The sequence below is a fragment of the Nansenia antarctica genome, assembly GCF_963989245.1.
Source record: "Nansenia antarctica genome assembly, chromosome: 10".
Taxonomy (NCBI): domain Eukaryota; kingdom Metazoa; phylum Chordata; class Actinopteri; order Argentiniformes; family Microstomatidae; genus Nansenia; species Nansenia antarctica.
The window spans coordinates 22390425-22408609 of record NC_137680.1 but is presented as its reverse complement, the minus strand read 5'-3'; the positions used below and the strand labels follow the sequence as shown (position 1 = coordinate 22408609).

Here is an 18185-nt window from a genome sequence, read left to right as displayed (position 1 = left end):
AGAGCTTCAACCCTACAACTTAAAGGTGCAATCCGCAATTTGTGTATCCGTGTCACGAGACAGAGAAATACAGATTGCACCTACATTTAGTGTGTACATTTACTGTGTTTTGAGTCTGCAAAGTTGATACATGATGAAAAGCAAAACATTAAGACACAAAGAACACTCAATCAGCAAAAAAAAAGTTAAACCTCTTTATTTTCAGTCCATACTACCCATGCTGCAATTCACTCCTCCACACTGATCTTGACTGCTCCAGAGTGTATGCAGGTTAATGACACGTATACCAATAGACTTGTTCAGATGTTCACACATGATCATCATTCAAAACTCATATTTGGTCTTGTTTAATATTTATATGCCCACAGGTGTCATGGATCTATAAATGTGATTATGGTTTGTGTTTAATAAACTGTAAGCAGGGAAAGAGGAAGATGAACAAGACAACTATCTAGAATAAAAAGGAAACAGGAAATACAACTAGGAAAGAAAGCACTGAAAAATGCCAAAACAGATCTTCAAGATTCAGTTGAATGTGAGTCTTAGGAAATCCAGTGCAACCTAAGACATGTTCTGCTTTATACAATTTGAGAACTAAAAGCAAGGGCACAAATCCATTATTACATAATTTTGCTCCTGATCTCTCATTATTCAAATCTATAAAAGTTAGTATTTTCCCTGAACAATTATATTTGCACAGTACCTTACAATTGTTAAGATAAATTACATATTGGAATATTCCCTTTCCAACAGACAATGATTAACTTTCTAAAACCCCTGAACAGAACAGAGAGCTTATGGAGTTCCAACATTTTGTACTGCTACATTTAACATTTTCGAGGGGTTTTTCATTTCTTGCATAATTACCTGTTTGGTGTACGGCTGCAACAAATGATGGCAACTGTCTGTTGTATAGCACCAGAGTACAAACACTTGACCATTCTGTTGGCCAGACATTTGATGACTTGTATAGTATGGTTAAGAAATAATAGAACATAGCATGTGTGCAATGCAGTCTAATCATTTTCCTGCAAGGTGATTAAATTTTACAAAACAGCAAAGAGATAAACAACGCTAATAGCATATCACTAGACAAATAAAGCTAGTCCACACTCAACACAGTAAATACAAGTCTGCCCTTGTTCGGTTGTGATCACCTATTTGTTTTGTATCCCAGGTTCATTGTTACCATTTTTTCTTTCTGATCATCTGAGAGGGATACGAAAACACTAGGAGCTAGTCAGACACACAGTACACAGTGAGTGCTTGGTACGGTAATGTACTTTCCCAAGGTTTGACGATAAAACTTTGTATATTTTCAAAAAAGATCTTGTTTCGAATTACAAATGATAAAAAGGTAAAATTACAACCTCATTGTAAACCCTTTCCCAGGTTACCTTCATTTTTTTTTTTTTTTTTTTTAAACACGTTATGGGGATCATGGAGGGACATAATTGAAGCTTATAATTTGGGGAGTCTAAAAAGCATTAACATGGTTATATAAAAACGTATACCCAAATTTTTGCTTCAGTAAGCTTGTAAGGAACTAAAGGTTCCAATTTTAAAAATACTTTTATCTCCGTTATTCAAGAAGTTATATTAATATATAGCACCAGCCTGTAGATCATGGCAAGTCTTGGGTATGTTGGAGAAACGCTGTGGTGCACTAAATAGCATAACAGAGACAGCAGTGAGACAAATTGCTGAATTCCCCAAAGAACTAAAAGTGCAGTCCCACTCCAGCAAATTCCCAGACCCAAGCTATCTAACCACCTGCCACAGTACACATCTCCCTCTTATGACAACTGATGGGGCGCTTCAAGCATTTCCATGAGGAAAGTGTCGATAGGGGTGTCGCCAATTAACTTGAAGAAAAATAGGTGCTCCAAGCACTTCAAGCCAATTGAACGCAGTGCTGGGAGTCTGAGTAGGAGCTTAGCAAATCTGATGGGAGGGATGAAGGAGACAAATCATTTAGTTAAACATGAATAAATGACAATGCAGCAAGACAGGTCTCACATAGGGCTTTCACACCGGCAAAGAACCGTTCCAGTTCGCGAACCAAGTCTGGAACCGGCCGGCGCGTTCAGACCGAAACTCAATTGGTTCGGAGACTGAAAAGTTGGTTTGCAGCGGGAACCAGAAAATAGTGGTTCTCAAGCGGTCATCAGTGGGTGTGTCATATTCTAGGCTGCAAAGACCAGCAAGAAGGAAGGAGACAAAATGTAATCTAATCTAAATCTAATCATTAGCAATCAAAAAATATCAAGTTTCATCATTCTCTCTATATCTCTACACACACGCACACGCACGCACGCACATTTTGTAAGCCATTTCCAGTAACGGAGCAGCTGGTTAGTAAGAGAACGCGTGTAGAAAGTGTCTTTTGTTTTGTTTCATAGAAAATAGTGTTTATTTCAGATACTGTAGTGGAAGACATTATCCTCATTTCCAGTGAAGTAGCTGCCATCTAGTTGTGACATTTTAGTTCATCCCGCCCCTTCATCACCCATCGTTGATGACACGGATGGTTCCACTTAAATTGGTATGAACGCGGGCTCGTTCGCCAGACAGCACCATGGTTCGGAGGTTTCTGAACGCGAACCAGAAAAGTTCCTTGCTGGTGTGAAAGCCCTAACAGTGCCACCACAGAATAACATCCATCCTAGCAACAGTATGGACTAGCTTGTGGTCATATCGTTTCATGTGTATTACTTTTCATGTGTATTTTCTGCAGTGTTTTACATTAGCCTATGTGTATGAGTCGGTACTACCATTCCATGAATGTCAAAGTATTTGAAGCGTTCATTTACCGTCCCTGCTGCTCTGGATACTTCTGCTTGCAGTAGGCTTCCAGTGATGCATAGACCTTCTCTCTCAGGAGCTCCACCTCACCGGTGTTGGACAGCCCTTTAGCATCTGGAGGGACAAAAACACAACCCACAGCTTCACATCTCCTTCAGGCACAGAGATGGTCTGTTCACTGGATCTCAGTCATGCACAGTGATCTACTAATATTACATTCTAAATACTGTGTTCGTCCCCTGAGGGTGAGGGTTAGATGACGCAGGTACCTGGGTTGAAGAGGACGATGGCTCGGAGGCAGCCCAGTTCTGTCTTGTCCATTTGCATATCTCTCATTTTACTGACCAGCTCGGTGAGAACCCTATACGAGACAGAAGCCGTAAGAAAGATGGAGGAACTGACTCAAGAGAGGGGGAAAAAGACCTGGTTGTTGACATACCCTTGTGTTGTCGTGTGTATTGCGTTAAGTGCCATTCTTACCTGTCAAATATGGCGCCCACCTCTGCACTCTGCACACTCTCCCTGCGTGTTCAGTAAAAACCACGTTATTACATTGCCATTATGCTGTTACATTGTCATAAAAGGTTGACTAATGCATTTGAAGCTTCAGAGGTGTGTGTGTTGCTACTTCTGCTGTACCTGTCAAAAATGGCTGCTACCCCTGCACTGTGTGCGTTGTCCCTGTGCAGCTCAGAGGCCAGCAACACGCCGTCCTTCACGGCAATGGAGCGGTGGGAGAAGGAGGCAATCAGGAGCTCATTCCAGCCTGACAGAGGGAAGAGGAGAGTGAGAAATTGTGAGTGAGACCTCAAATAATGAAAGACATTAAACAACCTATGGCCATCGCAACCAAGTTAAAGGGGTAGTTGACACAAAAATCTTAATTTCTTACTCTTTCACATACCCTAAATGTTGTCTGTTGACCAGTAGTGACAGTATTTGTGAAGCACTTGTGACTCCATTTGACACAGCAGCCGAAACAAAACAAAGACTGGACAGACATAAGTATTGGGACACCCGAACATCACACCCATATGTGCTTGTTGTCATTCCAAAACCTTAATATGGAGTTGGTCGCACCTTTGCTGCTATAACAGCTTCCACTCTTCTGGGAAGACTTTCTACTAGATTTTAGAATGGTTGTGGGGATTTGCTCCCATTCAGCCATAAGAGCATTAATGAGGTCGGGCGCTGATGTTGGGCGTGAAGGACTGGCTCGCAGTCGGCGTTCCAATTCATCCCAAAGGTGTTCGATGGTGTTGAGGTCATCAAGTTCTCCCAGACCAAACTCAGCAAACCATGTCATTATGGACCTCACTTTGTGTATGGGGGCATTATCATGCTGAAACTGGAAAGGGCCTTCCCCAAACTGTTGCCACAAAGTTGGAAGCTTACAATTCTCTATAATCGCGTTGTATGCTGTAGCATTAAGATTTCCCTTCACTGGAACTAAGGGGCCGAGCCCAAATGATAAAAACAGCCACAGACGATAATTGTGTCCACATACTTTTGTCCATATAGTGTAGCTTCGGCTAGCAGCTTAACATGTATCCTCAATCTAGCCCAACACATTGTGTGTATACACACCTAAATCATATCGTCAGAAAATGGAATATAGCAGCGATGTTATGCATTCTGAAGCCCTGTATACCTTTTTCGTAAGCATTACTTTTTGCTAATTTCAGACACACTGGCATCTCAAGCCCAGCTGTGTGTCTTAACAAGGTCCTGGAAGCTGTGAAGCTACAGTAAAAAGTAGTTCTTAAAAACAAAAACTTAATAAGAGCAACTTTTACTGTTTCTTAACGGCCATAACAACGTCTACATGGCAAAGCAACATTTCTGTGTTTGGATAGTTCCAGTGAGCATATTTGGACAACTCTCTTGAGGTAGACTGAGAATCCATGTTACACTGCTAGCAGAAGCTACGTGCAGCATCTGGGCTGCTGTGGTGGTGATGTTTGGGTGAACTCATGGCTCTACTGGTTAACAGAGCCAAGATATACTATATAATGGGATCCCGGTTGATCACTAACCTGCACGCAGTAGGATGACCTGGTCGTCCAAGGGCAGCTCAGAGAAGTGAGGGATCCTCTTAGCCCACTCCACCAAGGCAAAGAGCTGTTTATCCGCAGTCTGGCAGATATTTGTGACCGCATCATGGGGCTGAAACCAAAATCAAAACAAATTGTTCCTGTAAAATTCAATAATTGGATGTGTGAAGAAAACACTACTGATACTGATGGTCTTTGCACACTGATCCATTTTTTTCGCATGCGTTATTTTAAATCTGGCATCTGAAAAAAAAAAAAAACGTTACGCACAGAGACCTTGCACACTGACCTCCGATGCATTTTATTATTGTCTGATGCGTTTTTTAATTATATTGATCTTGCGAAATTTCGCTATATGCACTCTACATTCTAAATGCTTGCAAAAGGTACAAACAAGTGAGAGCAATATAACTAAAACCAAATGATAGACTAGGGAAGATCCCCTTTCAATTGTCCCCGGTTGTGAAGAAAATAGCTTTAACGTTTTGGAAATTAACCATGGCTGACGACTATGATTTTTCTTTTTTACTAAAATGTTAACTTATTTTTCATGAACAAAATCGGTTGAGAAAACAAACTTTCCTCATTCTTGAGGATGATTTTGTGCTCCTGTCACTTCTTGAGAAAGAATAGAAAAATAAACAGCTATAAACATGCTGAATTACGTGTGCACCTGCTCGGAACCTGCCCTTCTGCCTGAATTTGAGTATGATGCTACCCAAATGAATGATATTGTTTAGTGCCGTACGCTTTCGTGGTATTATATTGTGTGAATTGACCTTTCGCAAAACCCCGCCCCCAAATGCCCTTTGTCCAATCATAACTAGAAAACATTTACTTGGTGAAGAAGGAAGTCCAACATTATTCACAATCTTGAAGCGGTGTGCCTATGGACTTTGCAAATCGGACAGCAGATATTCTAAAGGTTTAGAGGGGGGAGTGATATTTTTCCCCTTTCCAAAGCCCAAAACCCAAGATGAAAGATGCCGATGATTAAACATAGTTATGAATTCTGTGTTTGGATAATCATACTACAGTATTGCCTGCGAATTGTATACATTTGTGACAGCTGCTGGTGAAAAGTGCTTGAACTACAGATTGTAAGCTTTCAAATGATGTGTCATACATTGAAATCGGAGAAAAATTGAACACGACAGGCGTATTTGAATGTTGGTAAACCTCAAACACTGAATGGGAGAAAAGTGACTAAACGCAGCCACAGCTACAAACACTGCTAACAGCTAGCGGCTAACAAAACACATCGCTACAAAGGTCTAAACTGTATTTTAATAACATCACAACATGCTGAGAGAACATCGACATGGTAAAAACACATAACAAGATGAACACACAGTCCTTGCTTTTGAACACGAGCCAAAAAGAAAGTATGTTTACAAGTCATTATCACTTACCGGTAGCCTCCGGCAAAAGAGAACAGTGAATCCAATCGACAACTTATAAGTATTTAGTGATCGAACTGTTGTTTATTATATCGAGTGGGTACTTTAAAACTTCAAGTTGGTAATATGAAAAAAAACAAAAACTAGATATTGTTGACACAATAAGTTTCACTTTCTGACCCCTTCGAGTGAGCGTGTGGTTTGCACGTTCACCAGTCGCAGTCATATTTTTCTAATATATTGGAAGCATTTTGGGTTGTGAAATGTAATAATAATAATTTATATTTTTAAGTCACTGCATATTGCAAACCCTTTTGTCTCGATCTGGAGGATATTGCGTTTGTATTGCTCCAAAAATCATTAAAGTGACTGGCATGTCAGGGATCCCATCCATGCTGCACTGTTTTAGGCTGATCTCGCAGAAAGCTTGACGGGCTTAGCAACAGTAACCAAGTTGGGTGGGGCTTTGCAAAAGGTCAATTATCACCTGTATGTTGTTTTTCTTTCACTCGACTAACCGCTGAGATAATACTTGAGACATGTACGTCCGTAAGGATTAATCCAACTGTCCTGCAGTTCTAACTTGACGATGTGTCCCTTTACACCAGGGGTGCCCACACTTTTTTGAACCAAGATCTACTTTTCAAGTAGCCAGCCAAGATCTACCAGTCTACAAACACACACACACACACACACACACACACACACACACACACACACACACACACACAGTTCCCAGCCTGCATAGTAAACTCACAATACACTTTCTCTCTCTCTGTCACACAGCCACACAGGAGAAGACCATCACAAACCCTCCCTCTTTGCTATTCTCGCTCACACACAGACACACACAGACACACACACACACACACACACACACACACACACACACACACACACACAGACACAGACACAGACACAGACACAGACACACACACATTTGCCAGTCTGCATAGGGAGCCATAGCACAAACCTCTCTCCCTCCCCCTCTCTCTCCCCAGTGTTTCCCCTAGGTTTGCTGCCTTGGGGGGGTGGCATGGACCGTGGCATGGACCCCCCCCCCCCCCAGGGGGTAAGACCCTGCGACATACCAGCGTCATGTCCAGGGGGTGTACTAACTTGTACATTAAGCCGCCTCACGCTACGGAAACAGGCGATAGGCTCCTGCCCTATGGGACATTAGGCTCCAGAACCATCGGTTCTCAAGGCTACTTACTTATGTGGTCTTGACTACCTGTCCACTTTCTCACCTGGTTCTTGCTCTCTCTCTCTCTCTGGTGCACCATCCTGCTCTCTACCCTCCTGTGTACACTAAGGTTTATTGAAAGCAACAATCAGCACTTACTTAATCAGCATATTACTTTGCAAAGAATTTACAGGTTCGCTGTTTACATTCACTTTTTAGCAGACGTTACATTGTAACTGTTATTCTGCTAATTAAGTCTGCAATTCATTATGGACGTTGTGGGCAAAGCACTCAGAGACTTTTTTTACTTGGCAAATGAAGAGATTCTGATCTTATTCCTGATCAATCTGATTAAAATCACAGAATATTATTGTGATTAGCTTGATTAAAAATGTTCATCGATTGAAGGCACTAATTTCTAGTTACATTATGAATGGAGCAAAAAAATTACTTGTATCGTAACAGAGTTGCTAGGTCTGTTTGAATCGCACTAATACATCCTAACACCAATACTAATATGGTCGTTGGTACGGGCCACTCACAGAGCTAGCTGCAGAGCCTCCGTCAGAGTGGAGCTCGGTCCTCTGCTCCACGGCAGTCTCCGCCTCTAAGATCTTCTCCACAGGCATCTCCTCATTCACAGCACTGCTACACTCCAGGCCCTCCTCCCGCTCCCTGTTCCTCTGGCGCTCCTCCTGGACCGCTGCACCAGCCACCCGACGGAGGAGGGGAGAGGGATGGGGTTAATAGGGAGGACAGAGGGAGTAGAGTTATGGGATTAGAAAAGAGAGAAAAAGAATAGGGAGAAAACTAAATGTGCACATTTCTTTTCTCTCATGGGTTGGATCAGAATATAAGGTCCGACATGAACAAACTGGTATACTTGTTTTCAGTCCACTATACATTTTTTTGCATGAATATAATACAGATGTCTCTGAGAATCAAGCATTTCCACCCCATTGTGTCACAAGTATCACCACTCACCAGTTTGCTCCAAACAACTTACACACACCACACACACACACACACACACACACACACACACACACACACACATCTAACACACCAATCTTGTAGCACAGTATTCAATCGCTTAATTACACACCACACACACACACAAACACACACACACACACACACACACACACACACACACACACATCTAACACACCAATCTTGTAGCACAGTATTCAATCGCTTAATTACACATCCAGTGTTCATTCTCCTGATCAATGTATTCTTACATTTCTGACGTTCATCTTGGACCACTAGGAGAAGGGAGAGAAAGAATAGGGGGGGGGGGGGGGAAAGAGGGGGGTTAGTTATATACAGTATATCTCAAGTGAGTACACCCTTTAGATTTTTGCAAATATTCTGTCATATCCTTTCAGGGGATAACACTATCTTAATGAAACTTTGATATACGGTAACTTAAAGTAGTCAGTGTGCTACTTGAATAACAGTATAGATTTATTGTCCATTGAAAATTAATCAGTACACAGCTGTTAATGTCTAAACAGCTGGCAACAAAAGTGAGTACACCCCATAGTGAACATGTCTAAATTGTGCCCAAAGTGTCAATATTTTGTGTGACCACCATTGTTATCTAGCACTGCTTTAACCCTCCTGGGCATGGAATTCACCAGAGCTGCACAGGTTGCTTCTGGAATCTTCTTCCACTCCTCCATGACGACATCACGGAGCCCACGGATGTTGGACACCTTGCACTCCTCCACCTTCCTCTTGAGGATGCCCCACATGTGCTCAATTGGGTTTAGGTCTGGAGACATACTTGGCCAGTCCATCACCTTAACCTTCAGCTTCTTCAGCAAGGCCGTTGTCATCTTGGAGATGTGTTTAGGGTCATTATCATGTTGGAAAACTGCCCTACGGCCCAGTTTCCGAAGAGAGGGGATCATGCTCTGCTGCAGGATGTCACAGTATATATTGGAATTCATGTGTCCCTCAATGAAATGCAGCTCCCCAGTGCCGGCAGCACTCATGCAATGCAGCCCCAGACCATGATGCTGCCACCACCATGCTTGACTGTAGGCAAAACACATTTGTCTTGGTACTCCTCACCAGGGTGCCGCCACACACGCCGGACACCATCTGACCCAAACAGGTTTATTTTGGTCTCATCAGACCACAGGACATGGTTACAGTAACTCATGTTCTTGGATTCATTGTCTTCAGCAAACTGTTTGCGGGCTTTCTTATGCATCGGTTTCAGAAGAGCCTTCTGTCTGGGGCGACGGCCATACAAACCGATTTGATGCAGTGTGCGGCGTATGGTCTGGGCACTGACAGGCTGACATCCCACTTCTGCAACCTCTGCAGCAATGCTGGAAGCACTCGCACGTCTATTTTTGGAAACCAACCTCTGGATATGACGCTGAGCACGTGGACTAAACTTCTTTGGTCGACCCTGGCGAGGCCTGTTCCGAGTGGAACCTGTCCTGGAAAACCGCTCTATGATCTTAGCCACTGTGCTGCAACTCATTTTCAGGGTGTTGGCAATCTTCTTATAGCCAAGGCCATCTTTGTGAAGCGCAATAATCCTTTTTTTCAGCCGCTCAGAGAGTTCCTTGCCATGAGGTGCCATGTTGTCCAGCATTCAGAGAGAATTGTGCCCAAAACACCAAATTCAACAGCCCTGCTTATCATTTACACCTGAATCCTTGTAACACTAACGAGTCACATGACACCAGGGCGGGAAAACAACATCATTGGTAGGGATGTCCCGATCCGATACTGATATCAGATATCGCCGCGATATTGGACCTGAATGCTGGATCGCGGATCGCGCAAGAAAAAAAAAAGGCTCCGATCCGCGCTCTCTATCTGGTGTGTCACTCAAGTGACGACAACAGTAGTAGCCAGTGGTCACGTGCATGACCAGGGCTCGATAGTGCGACTGTTTTGGTCGCATTTGCGAGTGAATATATTTCTGTGCGACTTGGAAATACATTCAATCGCACCAGTGCGACTAAGAGACTGCTGAACTACTGTCATGCGCAGTCAAACTTATGTGTATAAGCGATGAGGGAATGAAAACAGTGAACAGAAACGCGTGTCGCAGAAATGCTTCACGCGAGTCCTATATGCGCTTAAAATGCACATAATGGATACAGCTCTCATAGTTCGTAGCGCTGTGTGCTTCCGGTTTCATTACAAAGAGGTTAACCCTATATGTGCCTGACGTCTAACAACATTCAAATGACTCTAACTTCATATTTTTTCGGATTTCAATGTATGACACATCATTTGAAAGCTTATGATCCGTAGTTCCAATCCACAACACGTCGCATTTGTTGCTTTAATAAAGGCTGGCAGTCTTTAATTTAACTGTTGTTGGTGTGGACTATATACTGGGGAGGTATTTGTTATTATTCAGGGGTCAAAAAATGTATACAAATATCGGATCGGTATCTGTATCGCAGATACCCGAAGCCCAGGTATCGGTATCGGTATCGGTAGTGAAAAAGTGGGATCGGGACATCCCTAATCATTGGGCACAATGAGGACATGTTCACTATGGGGTGTACTCACTTTTGTTGCCAGCTGTTTAGACATTAACAGCTGTGTACTGAGTAATTTTCAAAGGACAATAAATCTATACTGTTATTCAAGCAGCACACTGACTACTTTAAGTTATATCAAAGTTTCAGTAGGATAATGTTATCCCCTGAAAGGATATAACAGAATATTTGCAAAAATCTAAAGGGTGCACTCACTTTTGAGATATACTGTAAATCTACCCCAATATTCAACTCTCTCCGAATTATTAATTCTAACAAAAAAGTCCCCTGCAACACAAATAACAAATACAGTGATTCAATTCCACTAGCAATACCACCATGATCATCTGAAATAGATCTTAAATTGTAATTCATGTTCAAATGTAGTCACGTTTGAGATGTCTTGTTTTTTTCGAAGATGCTTAAGTACAAAATTCTGCCCATAAAAAAACACCTCTAAATAAAAACTGCTTTTCAAATTAAATGTCCCTCAAAACTCTGGATAAGTCAGGCCGTCCCATGCCTACCTTCCCTCTTCATGCCCATGGCCAGGCACTTCTGGTAGCGGCAGTACTGACAGCGGTTACGCTGGCGCTTGTCCACCAGGCACTCTTTGTTGTCTCTGCAGGTGTAGCTCAGGTCCTTGCGCACTGTGCGTTTGAAGAAGCCCTTGCATCCTTCACAGCTGTACACACCATAATGCTTACCTACACAATGATGAAGTAAAGGGGAGTCAAGTTACGAGGGGTGTGTGGAGCAGGTATAAAGTTGAGCAGGAACAAGGACACATGTTTGTTGACGTTGAATGCGAATGATAATGTACTACAGTTCTAAATTCACTGTTTTCAAATAAACCACTAATGGCCATTAGTCAAACTGACTAAGGTGGACAGACAGCAGAAAGGTAGCTTACAATAGGGGATTATCTTCTCTCAAATTGCCACCAGGGCTTGACATTAAGCTTTTTCAGGTACTTGTCCTTCGGACAAGTGAACTTAACTTTTACTTGTCCGAGAGCTCAAGTTACTTGTCCAAATCCAAAGATTTAGAAAAAGCAATAATATGAATAATAATATATTATACTCTCACCGGCCACTTCATTAGGTACACCTTTTCAACTGCTTGTTAACGCAAATATCTAATCAGCCAATCATGTGGCAGCAACTCAATGCATTTAGGCATGTAGACATGGTCAAGACGATCTGCTGAAGTTCAAACCAGCATCAGAATGGGAAATAAAGGTGATTTACATCTCAATTAAACCTGCTGGTAGGCCACTCACCAGAGGAACGGTCTCCACAGATGGCACAGAGGCGCTTCTGGGAGAGCATGATCCCAGGACTGTGGGCAGACATGGGTCTCAAGCCAAACGGGGGCTTGACATCATCTGAGCTGCTAATAGAGTGCATCCCCGAATGTGACATTGAAGAGTTTATCTGGGTATACATTGGGGGGGGGGGGGGGGGGAACAGATTGAGATGATTAAATAACAAATAGACCCTATATCCAGTTCCCAACACATAGCAGCCATTCCATATGCAGCAACATGCTAGAATAGGAATAATTGAAAGAACCTAGTTAAAACATCCAAAATTGCATGGCGTTAGACAAGGGTCATTCAAATTGCAATGATGAAAGCTGCAGGGCGGAGGTATGTAGCTGTCATTCAAAGCAAGGTCCCTGGTTCTCACCTGATTACTGCTAATAGGCCCATAGCCCATTGAAGGTGTCCCACCAGGGGAACCCAGTGAGGGGCTGATGACTGAGAAAGGTGAGCCCAAGGTGCTGGTGGGACTGTTGGAGGCGGAACTGGTGGGCTGGTGGGAGGACATGGTTACTGAGCTACCCAGCGGATGAGGATGATGGGCTGTCTGAAGGACAATAATCTGTTGGAGAGAGAAGGGCAATGATTGTCACAATCACAAAACATGATAACACAACTAGGACAGTTTTACTATTGGGTGCTTGTCTGCAGTGTTCTGTACTTGTGGGTAACTTAGCTCACTGCACTAGACTTGGTTCCAACCGAGGCTAGATAGCAATATGCCGTTAGACAGCACAGTGTAGCTAGAGCTTAACATGCATGTGAATCAATAGTCAAAGAAGCAATAGCCAATAATATCCCATAAAGACACCACCGAAGCTAAGCCCACTACTGTTCCCGTCGTGTATTCACATTGAACTCAGTTAATAACACAACGGGACCTGATGGGTCTGTGCCCTAGCTAACTAGTTAGCCAACTCCGTTAACTAACTCCATACATGAAAAATATATCTAGCTGCCCTCTTCACTGCATTAGCTAGCTCACTTAACGTGTGAAATAGCTAACGAACGGTAGTTTACCTATTTACAAGATCCGAAAGAAGCTAAACCAATAAAAGACATCTAATTCAACGTTAGCTAACAGCTCCATACCTAGCCAAGTTGAGTCAAATGAGCATGTAAATGAGGTCAAAACAGCCAGATAACTAGCTGGCTTCAACTCAACATTAGCCGTTAGCTTTAGATAATCGCCACCACGTTAGCTAGCTGGCAAGCCTGTTTGCCCAAAACATACATGGCTAGCTAGTTATTATTCCCTAATAATCTATAGCGATATGGAATACCGAGAGTTGCCTATAAACGTTAGCTAGCTATTTTGTTGTGGGCACATCATGTTTCGTTAGCAGGCTAGCTGTAGATAGCATACCCGCTAGCTAGCTAGCTAGCTAGATTGGTTGATGTTGACCTCAAATGCGAGATTAGCTAATTACAACAAGTAAAAACGCAATGGACTTACTGGACACACCTTCAGCACATCGTTATAGATCACATAACTATTTTTGGTGGCGTATTATTTCAGAATTCCCAGAGACACGGAATACGCGAGGCACCACAGGCCTAAACTCCGATCCCGTTGACTTGATGCTGTTGTTGTTTACACGGAAAGGACGCCATGTTGGCTCTGCGCCAGTGTCCTCGGAGCCACAATGTCTCCTGACTAGGGCAGTTACTAGCTAGGTGGACGACCCAACCTATTAACACTAAGCAATCCTTCTTCACAAATTAAACAGAAGAGTACCCTTAATTGGAAAATAAGCAAATCAGTGACAGACTAGATTGCTTAGGATAAAGAGATACATGGTCAAACTGTCTTTGTTTATTGCTTAATACATATTATCTGTATCAATTGGATATCCTGGCAATTTAAAGGTTTGATAAGAAATACATGGTGAAATACATGGTGACATTGACATGGTGAGACTGTTCTTTTCCCGTTTAAAGATGCAAATAACAGTAGGCAAATCATGAGACTGAGAATTAGAGCAACATCGTTTAAAATTGGCAAAGCAGTCTCTGGAGGGCTTTTTTGGTGTTGATTGTGAGCTTATTATAAACAGTTTATTACTCAAACAGAGTAACTTAATTGCCCAATTCCAATAGGCCTAAAGAAAACGTTTCCTGCTTAGTCATCCAAACAGGATCAAGCAAACACTTACTTCTCTATGGTATTATCATGTCAAACCAAAATATATGAATGATATATTTTTTATTATATTTAATTAGGTTAAGGAATTTAAGGATTAAGGTTAAGGTTAAGGAATAAAGGAATACATTATGTAAAAGTACAAACAAAGGACTATCCAGTCTTGCCAACCATTGCTCCATGTATAACAGTTGAACCAGGATATAAGTAACCATTGATGAAAGCAAATGTTTAAACATAGACGACAATATTTCAATGTTTAGATACTATACTACAGTATGTGAATGTGCTTAATAAGAAAAACCCTAACTCAACTAATGTTGCCATATAACAGAGTCCCTAATGTTATGCATACGTACAGCAGCATTTTTACTTCCTTGTTCCACAATAAGGCTGCAGTTAAAATATGTACTTGTTGATTGAACTGTAGTCGTAGCCTGCTCCCTCATGATGCCCCTATAGTGAAGAAATCTGTCACTGACTTGCTAAATAATTTGTTTATGCTCCTTTATATAACATATGAAAAGGCATTATGGTTGAACGTTTGAGAATGTCTCAACTGACAGAAAACTGACCTGTCCAGCTTCATTCTTAGCTAATGAATGAGCTGTTGAAAAGCATTCTCACTTTCAACAAACTTTCAACATAGTGGGATGCCCCTTTTTTTGTCTGTTGATTACAAAACACATTTCACTTGTGTGGACATGTGAAGATGTTCACAATGACATTTCACAATATTGGTAATTGATGTACTGTATGTGAGTGACTCAAATAAGCTCACTAAACTAAACTAACGTGTGTGACGATTAGAACAGAGTGATTATGACAGGACGCCCCTGAACATGTGCTGGTTTAAACAAGCCCAGTGACATTCTCTAGACACCTACAAGTAGAGTCAACTTACAGTACAGCGGTGTTCCAGTCGGCTCCCTCTCTGAGGAACAAATCAACTGCAAGAGTAGGTCCCAAGATTCTCTGTCTGAAGACAAACCATCTACAGTCGTGATGGGCTCTCCAATGGTGTGTCTCTTCATTATCTCAGGTCTGTATCATTGGTTAATCAAAAATGTGTTATTGTTCTTATTATGGCATTATGACCACATACAGTATGTACATATGCTCAAAACTCTCTGTTTGTGTAGAAGAAAATCAAGCATCATCAAATGTTTATTATAGGTTATGTTGTTGTTAAAGCAATCACATGTAATATCATTAATTTTAAGTTGCTCTTGTTGGCTTTTTAATAGAGTATATTTTTGCTAATTTTACAGGACTTTATTCACTTACTCGAAGTGTCTCCCCTCAGTTTCACCATGTTAATATTTACAAGAACTATTCTGAGGCCAAGAGTTATTGCAGAGAGATGTATACTGACTTGGCATCTGTCCATAACTCAGAGGATTTCGATAGCCTGATAGCATCCGTCCCTGATGGCCGTAGATCCAATACCTGGATAGGCCTGGAGAGGGGAGACTTATTTAAGTGGCACTGGTCTCTAGTAGATGAGGATTTCTATGATGAGGGAGAGCGTGAGTTTTCGAACTGGAGGCTAGGAGAGCCTAAGGAAACCAATGATCAGGATAGCTGTGCTGCAATGGATCCTAGCGGAGAATGGTTTGAGGATGACTGTAAGACAGAAAGAGGATCCATTTGCTTTGATGGTGAGTAATCCTCTACCTATTCGCATAGCAGCAGGTATCCTCTGTCTATTCTGATAGCAGCAGTGCTTGCCAAGAATACAATTCTACATCTTTATCAGTGGAGGCTGGTGGAGGCAGTAATAGGAGGACAGGCTCATTGTAATGTACCGAATGGAATGAGGAATTCTATGTATTACAACATGCCCGTCCTCCAATTTCTACCTACACCAGTGATCTGTACAGTATATTGACCAAGTTGTGTAACGCATCAGCATAGCATACTGTGCGTGCTTATGTACAGTAGTATGTCTAGTATGTCTGTTATGACTGATGTCACTGTCTGTCCCCTGATAGGGAAAAACGTTCACAACACTAGCTATGTCTACATTCCGGAGAGCAAGTCTTGGAGAGAAGCTCAAGGTCACTGCAGGGCTACAACCACAGACCTAGTCAGCATACGGTCGACAGAGGAGAATCAGATGGTCCAGAATGTGTCCCAGAACCAGAGTGTGTGGATCGGCCTGTTTAAAGACCCCTGGAGGTGGTCCGACAGCAGCAACTCTTCCTTCCGCTTCTGGAAGCCCAACCAGCCCAACAACTTTAAGGAACAGGATTGTGTCGCTGTCGTGTTTAGAAACACACTGGGTTGGAATGACCTGAAGTGCCGTATCAACCGACGTTTCATATGCCACGGCGGTGAGTTGGGTACACTTTTGTTTAAGGCTTTGACTAGCATCAACTTGGAAACTGATGTCAGGAGGAGTTGTTGCTACTAAAATAGTCATACAATACAAGTTGAGGATGGATTTTATGTTACACATTTGAACACCAAGAGATACTTTATGTATGACATGTTCTCATTATGTAACCAAGCCACACAATTCTGCTAACTGATACCCTTTATGCAAATGTGTTCTAATTATTCATTTTTCAGAAATGAAATCTGTATCTCCTCCCTCGACCACCACACTAACAACTACCCAGCAATCATATTATACAACAGCACACTTACTTACTACCACTGCTCTACTGCCAAGTCCCTCACAAAACATAACATCAACACTGCAAACAACTACAGTCAAACATACAGTGGTTACCTCCACTGAACAATCAAATAGTGACAATATCTATACTGAGCAAGCAACAACACATGTTGTGCCTGCTCAAAACATTACCTCTACATTTCCAACAACTACATTTAATACTACACAGCATGTTTCAACCAATCAATTAAGTACGGAACACCTAACTTCTGACCAAACTACTACTAGTTATGTACCTGTTCAAAACACCTCAACACTTGCACCAACTACATTAAACACAACAAAGCATGTTTCAACTGAAAAGACAAGTACTGAACACATAACCTCGAAGCAAGCAACTACCGGTGACTTATCTACAAGTGCTCAACAGATGACAACTACTAAAGAGCAAATGACTCACGTTCAAACAACTGAGACTGCAGTCACAGAGACACAGCATACACAGCACACCGCACGACAACAGAATACTGACCGAACCTATCCCCTCCATACGACCACACTGGAAGGAACTGTTTCCTACAGCACTGCAGAGCCTGCCACCGTTGTGCCAACTGGAAACAGTCAATGTTTAGTTCAAGGTAACTTTTTCCATTGCCATGTTGTCGTACAGTAACATTTTGTAATAGTAAACTATAGATTTTTTCTTTTTGCTTGACTATGAAATGCATTCCAATGTCTCCTCCCCCAGACAACCTGATTTTGATCCAGGAGAATAGGACATGGATGGAGGCCCTGAGCTACTGCCGAGAGCACCATGTGGACCTGATGTCCGTCACCACGGAGGTGATTCAGGACCGGGTGGCAGAGAGAGCTGTGAAGGCATCATCAGCCCATGTCTGGCTAGGTCTGCGCTTCACCTGCACCTTCCACTTCTGGTTCTGGATCAGACCTGACACGGGCTGCTACCATAACTGGGCTCCTGGGCATGGCTCAGACTGGGCATGGCTCAGACTGTGGCAATGCAGGTGCTATAGAAGCCACAGGGGGGCAGCAGTGGGTTAGCCTGCCTGAGACTGACAAACTCAATTTCATCTGCCACATGTGAATGAATGAATGAATGAATGAATGA

General features: G+C 42.3%; 1 protein-coding gene across 1 annotated transcript; it reads right to left on the bottom strand.

The window, feature by feature from the left end:
• Positions 1–180: 180 nt before the first annotated feature.
• Positions 181–13886, bottom strand: LOC308166543 (retinoic acid receptor RXR-beta-A-like). The gene is made up of 12 exons (XM_080540869.1): positions 13747–13886; positions 12658–12852; positions 12249–12402; positions 11494–11673; positions 8690–8713; positions 7988–8148; positions 4842–4971; positions 3445–3571; positions 3286–3327; positions 3075–3166; positions 2814–2919; positions 181–1944 (listed from the first exon to the last, which is right to left on the bottom strand). The coding sequence occupies exons 2-12, from the start codon at positions 12796–12798 to the stop codon at positions 1797–1799; spliced, it is 1305 nt and encodes a 434-aa protein (XP_080396995.1). The 5' UTR covers positions 12799–12852; positions 13747–13886; the 3' UTR covers positions 181–1796.
• Between the last annotated feature and the right edge of the window lie 4299 nt (positions 13887–18185).

Excerpts from the sequence above, each read along its gene's own strand:
- LOC308166543 (XM_080540869.1), bottom strand. The coding sequence starts at position 12,798 with ATGTCCTCCCACCAGCCCACCAGTTCCGCCTCCAACAGTCCCACCAGC. Across the intron at positions 3,572-4,841 it reads GGTCATCCTACTGCGTGCAG|GCTGGAATGAGCTCCTGATT; the intron begins GTTAGTGATCAA and ends TCCCTCTGTCAG. Across the intron at positions 3,167-3,285 it reads GTGGGCGCCATATTTGACAG|GGTTCTCACCGAGCTGGTCA; the intron begins GTAAGAATGGCA and ends TGTCTCGTATAG.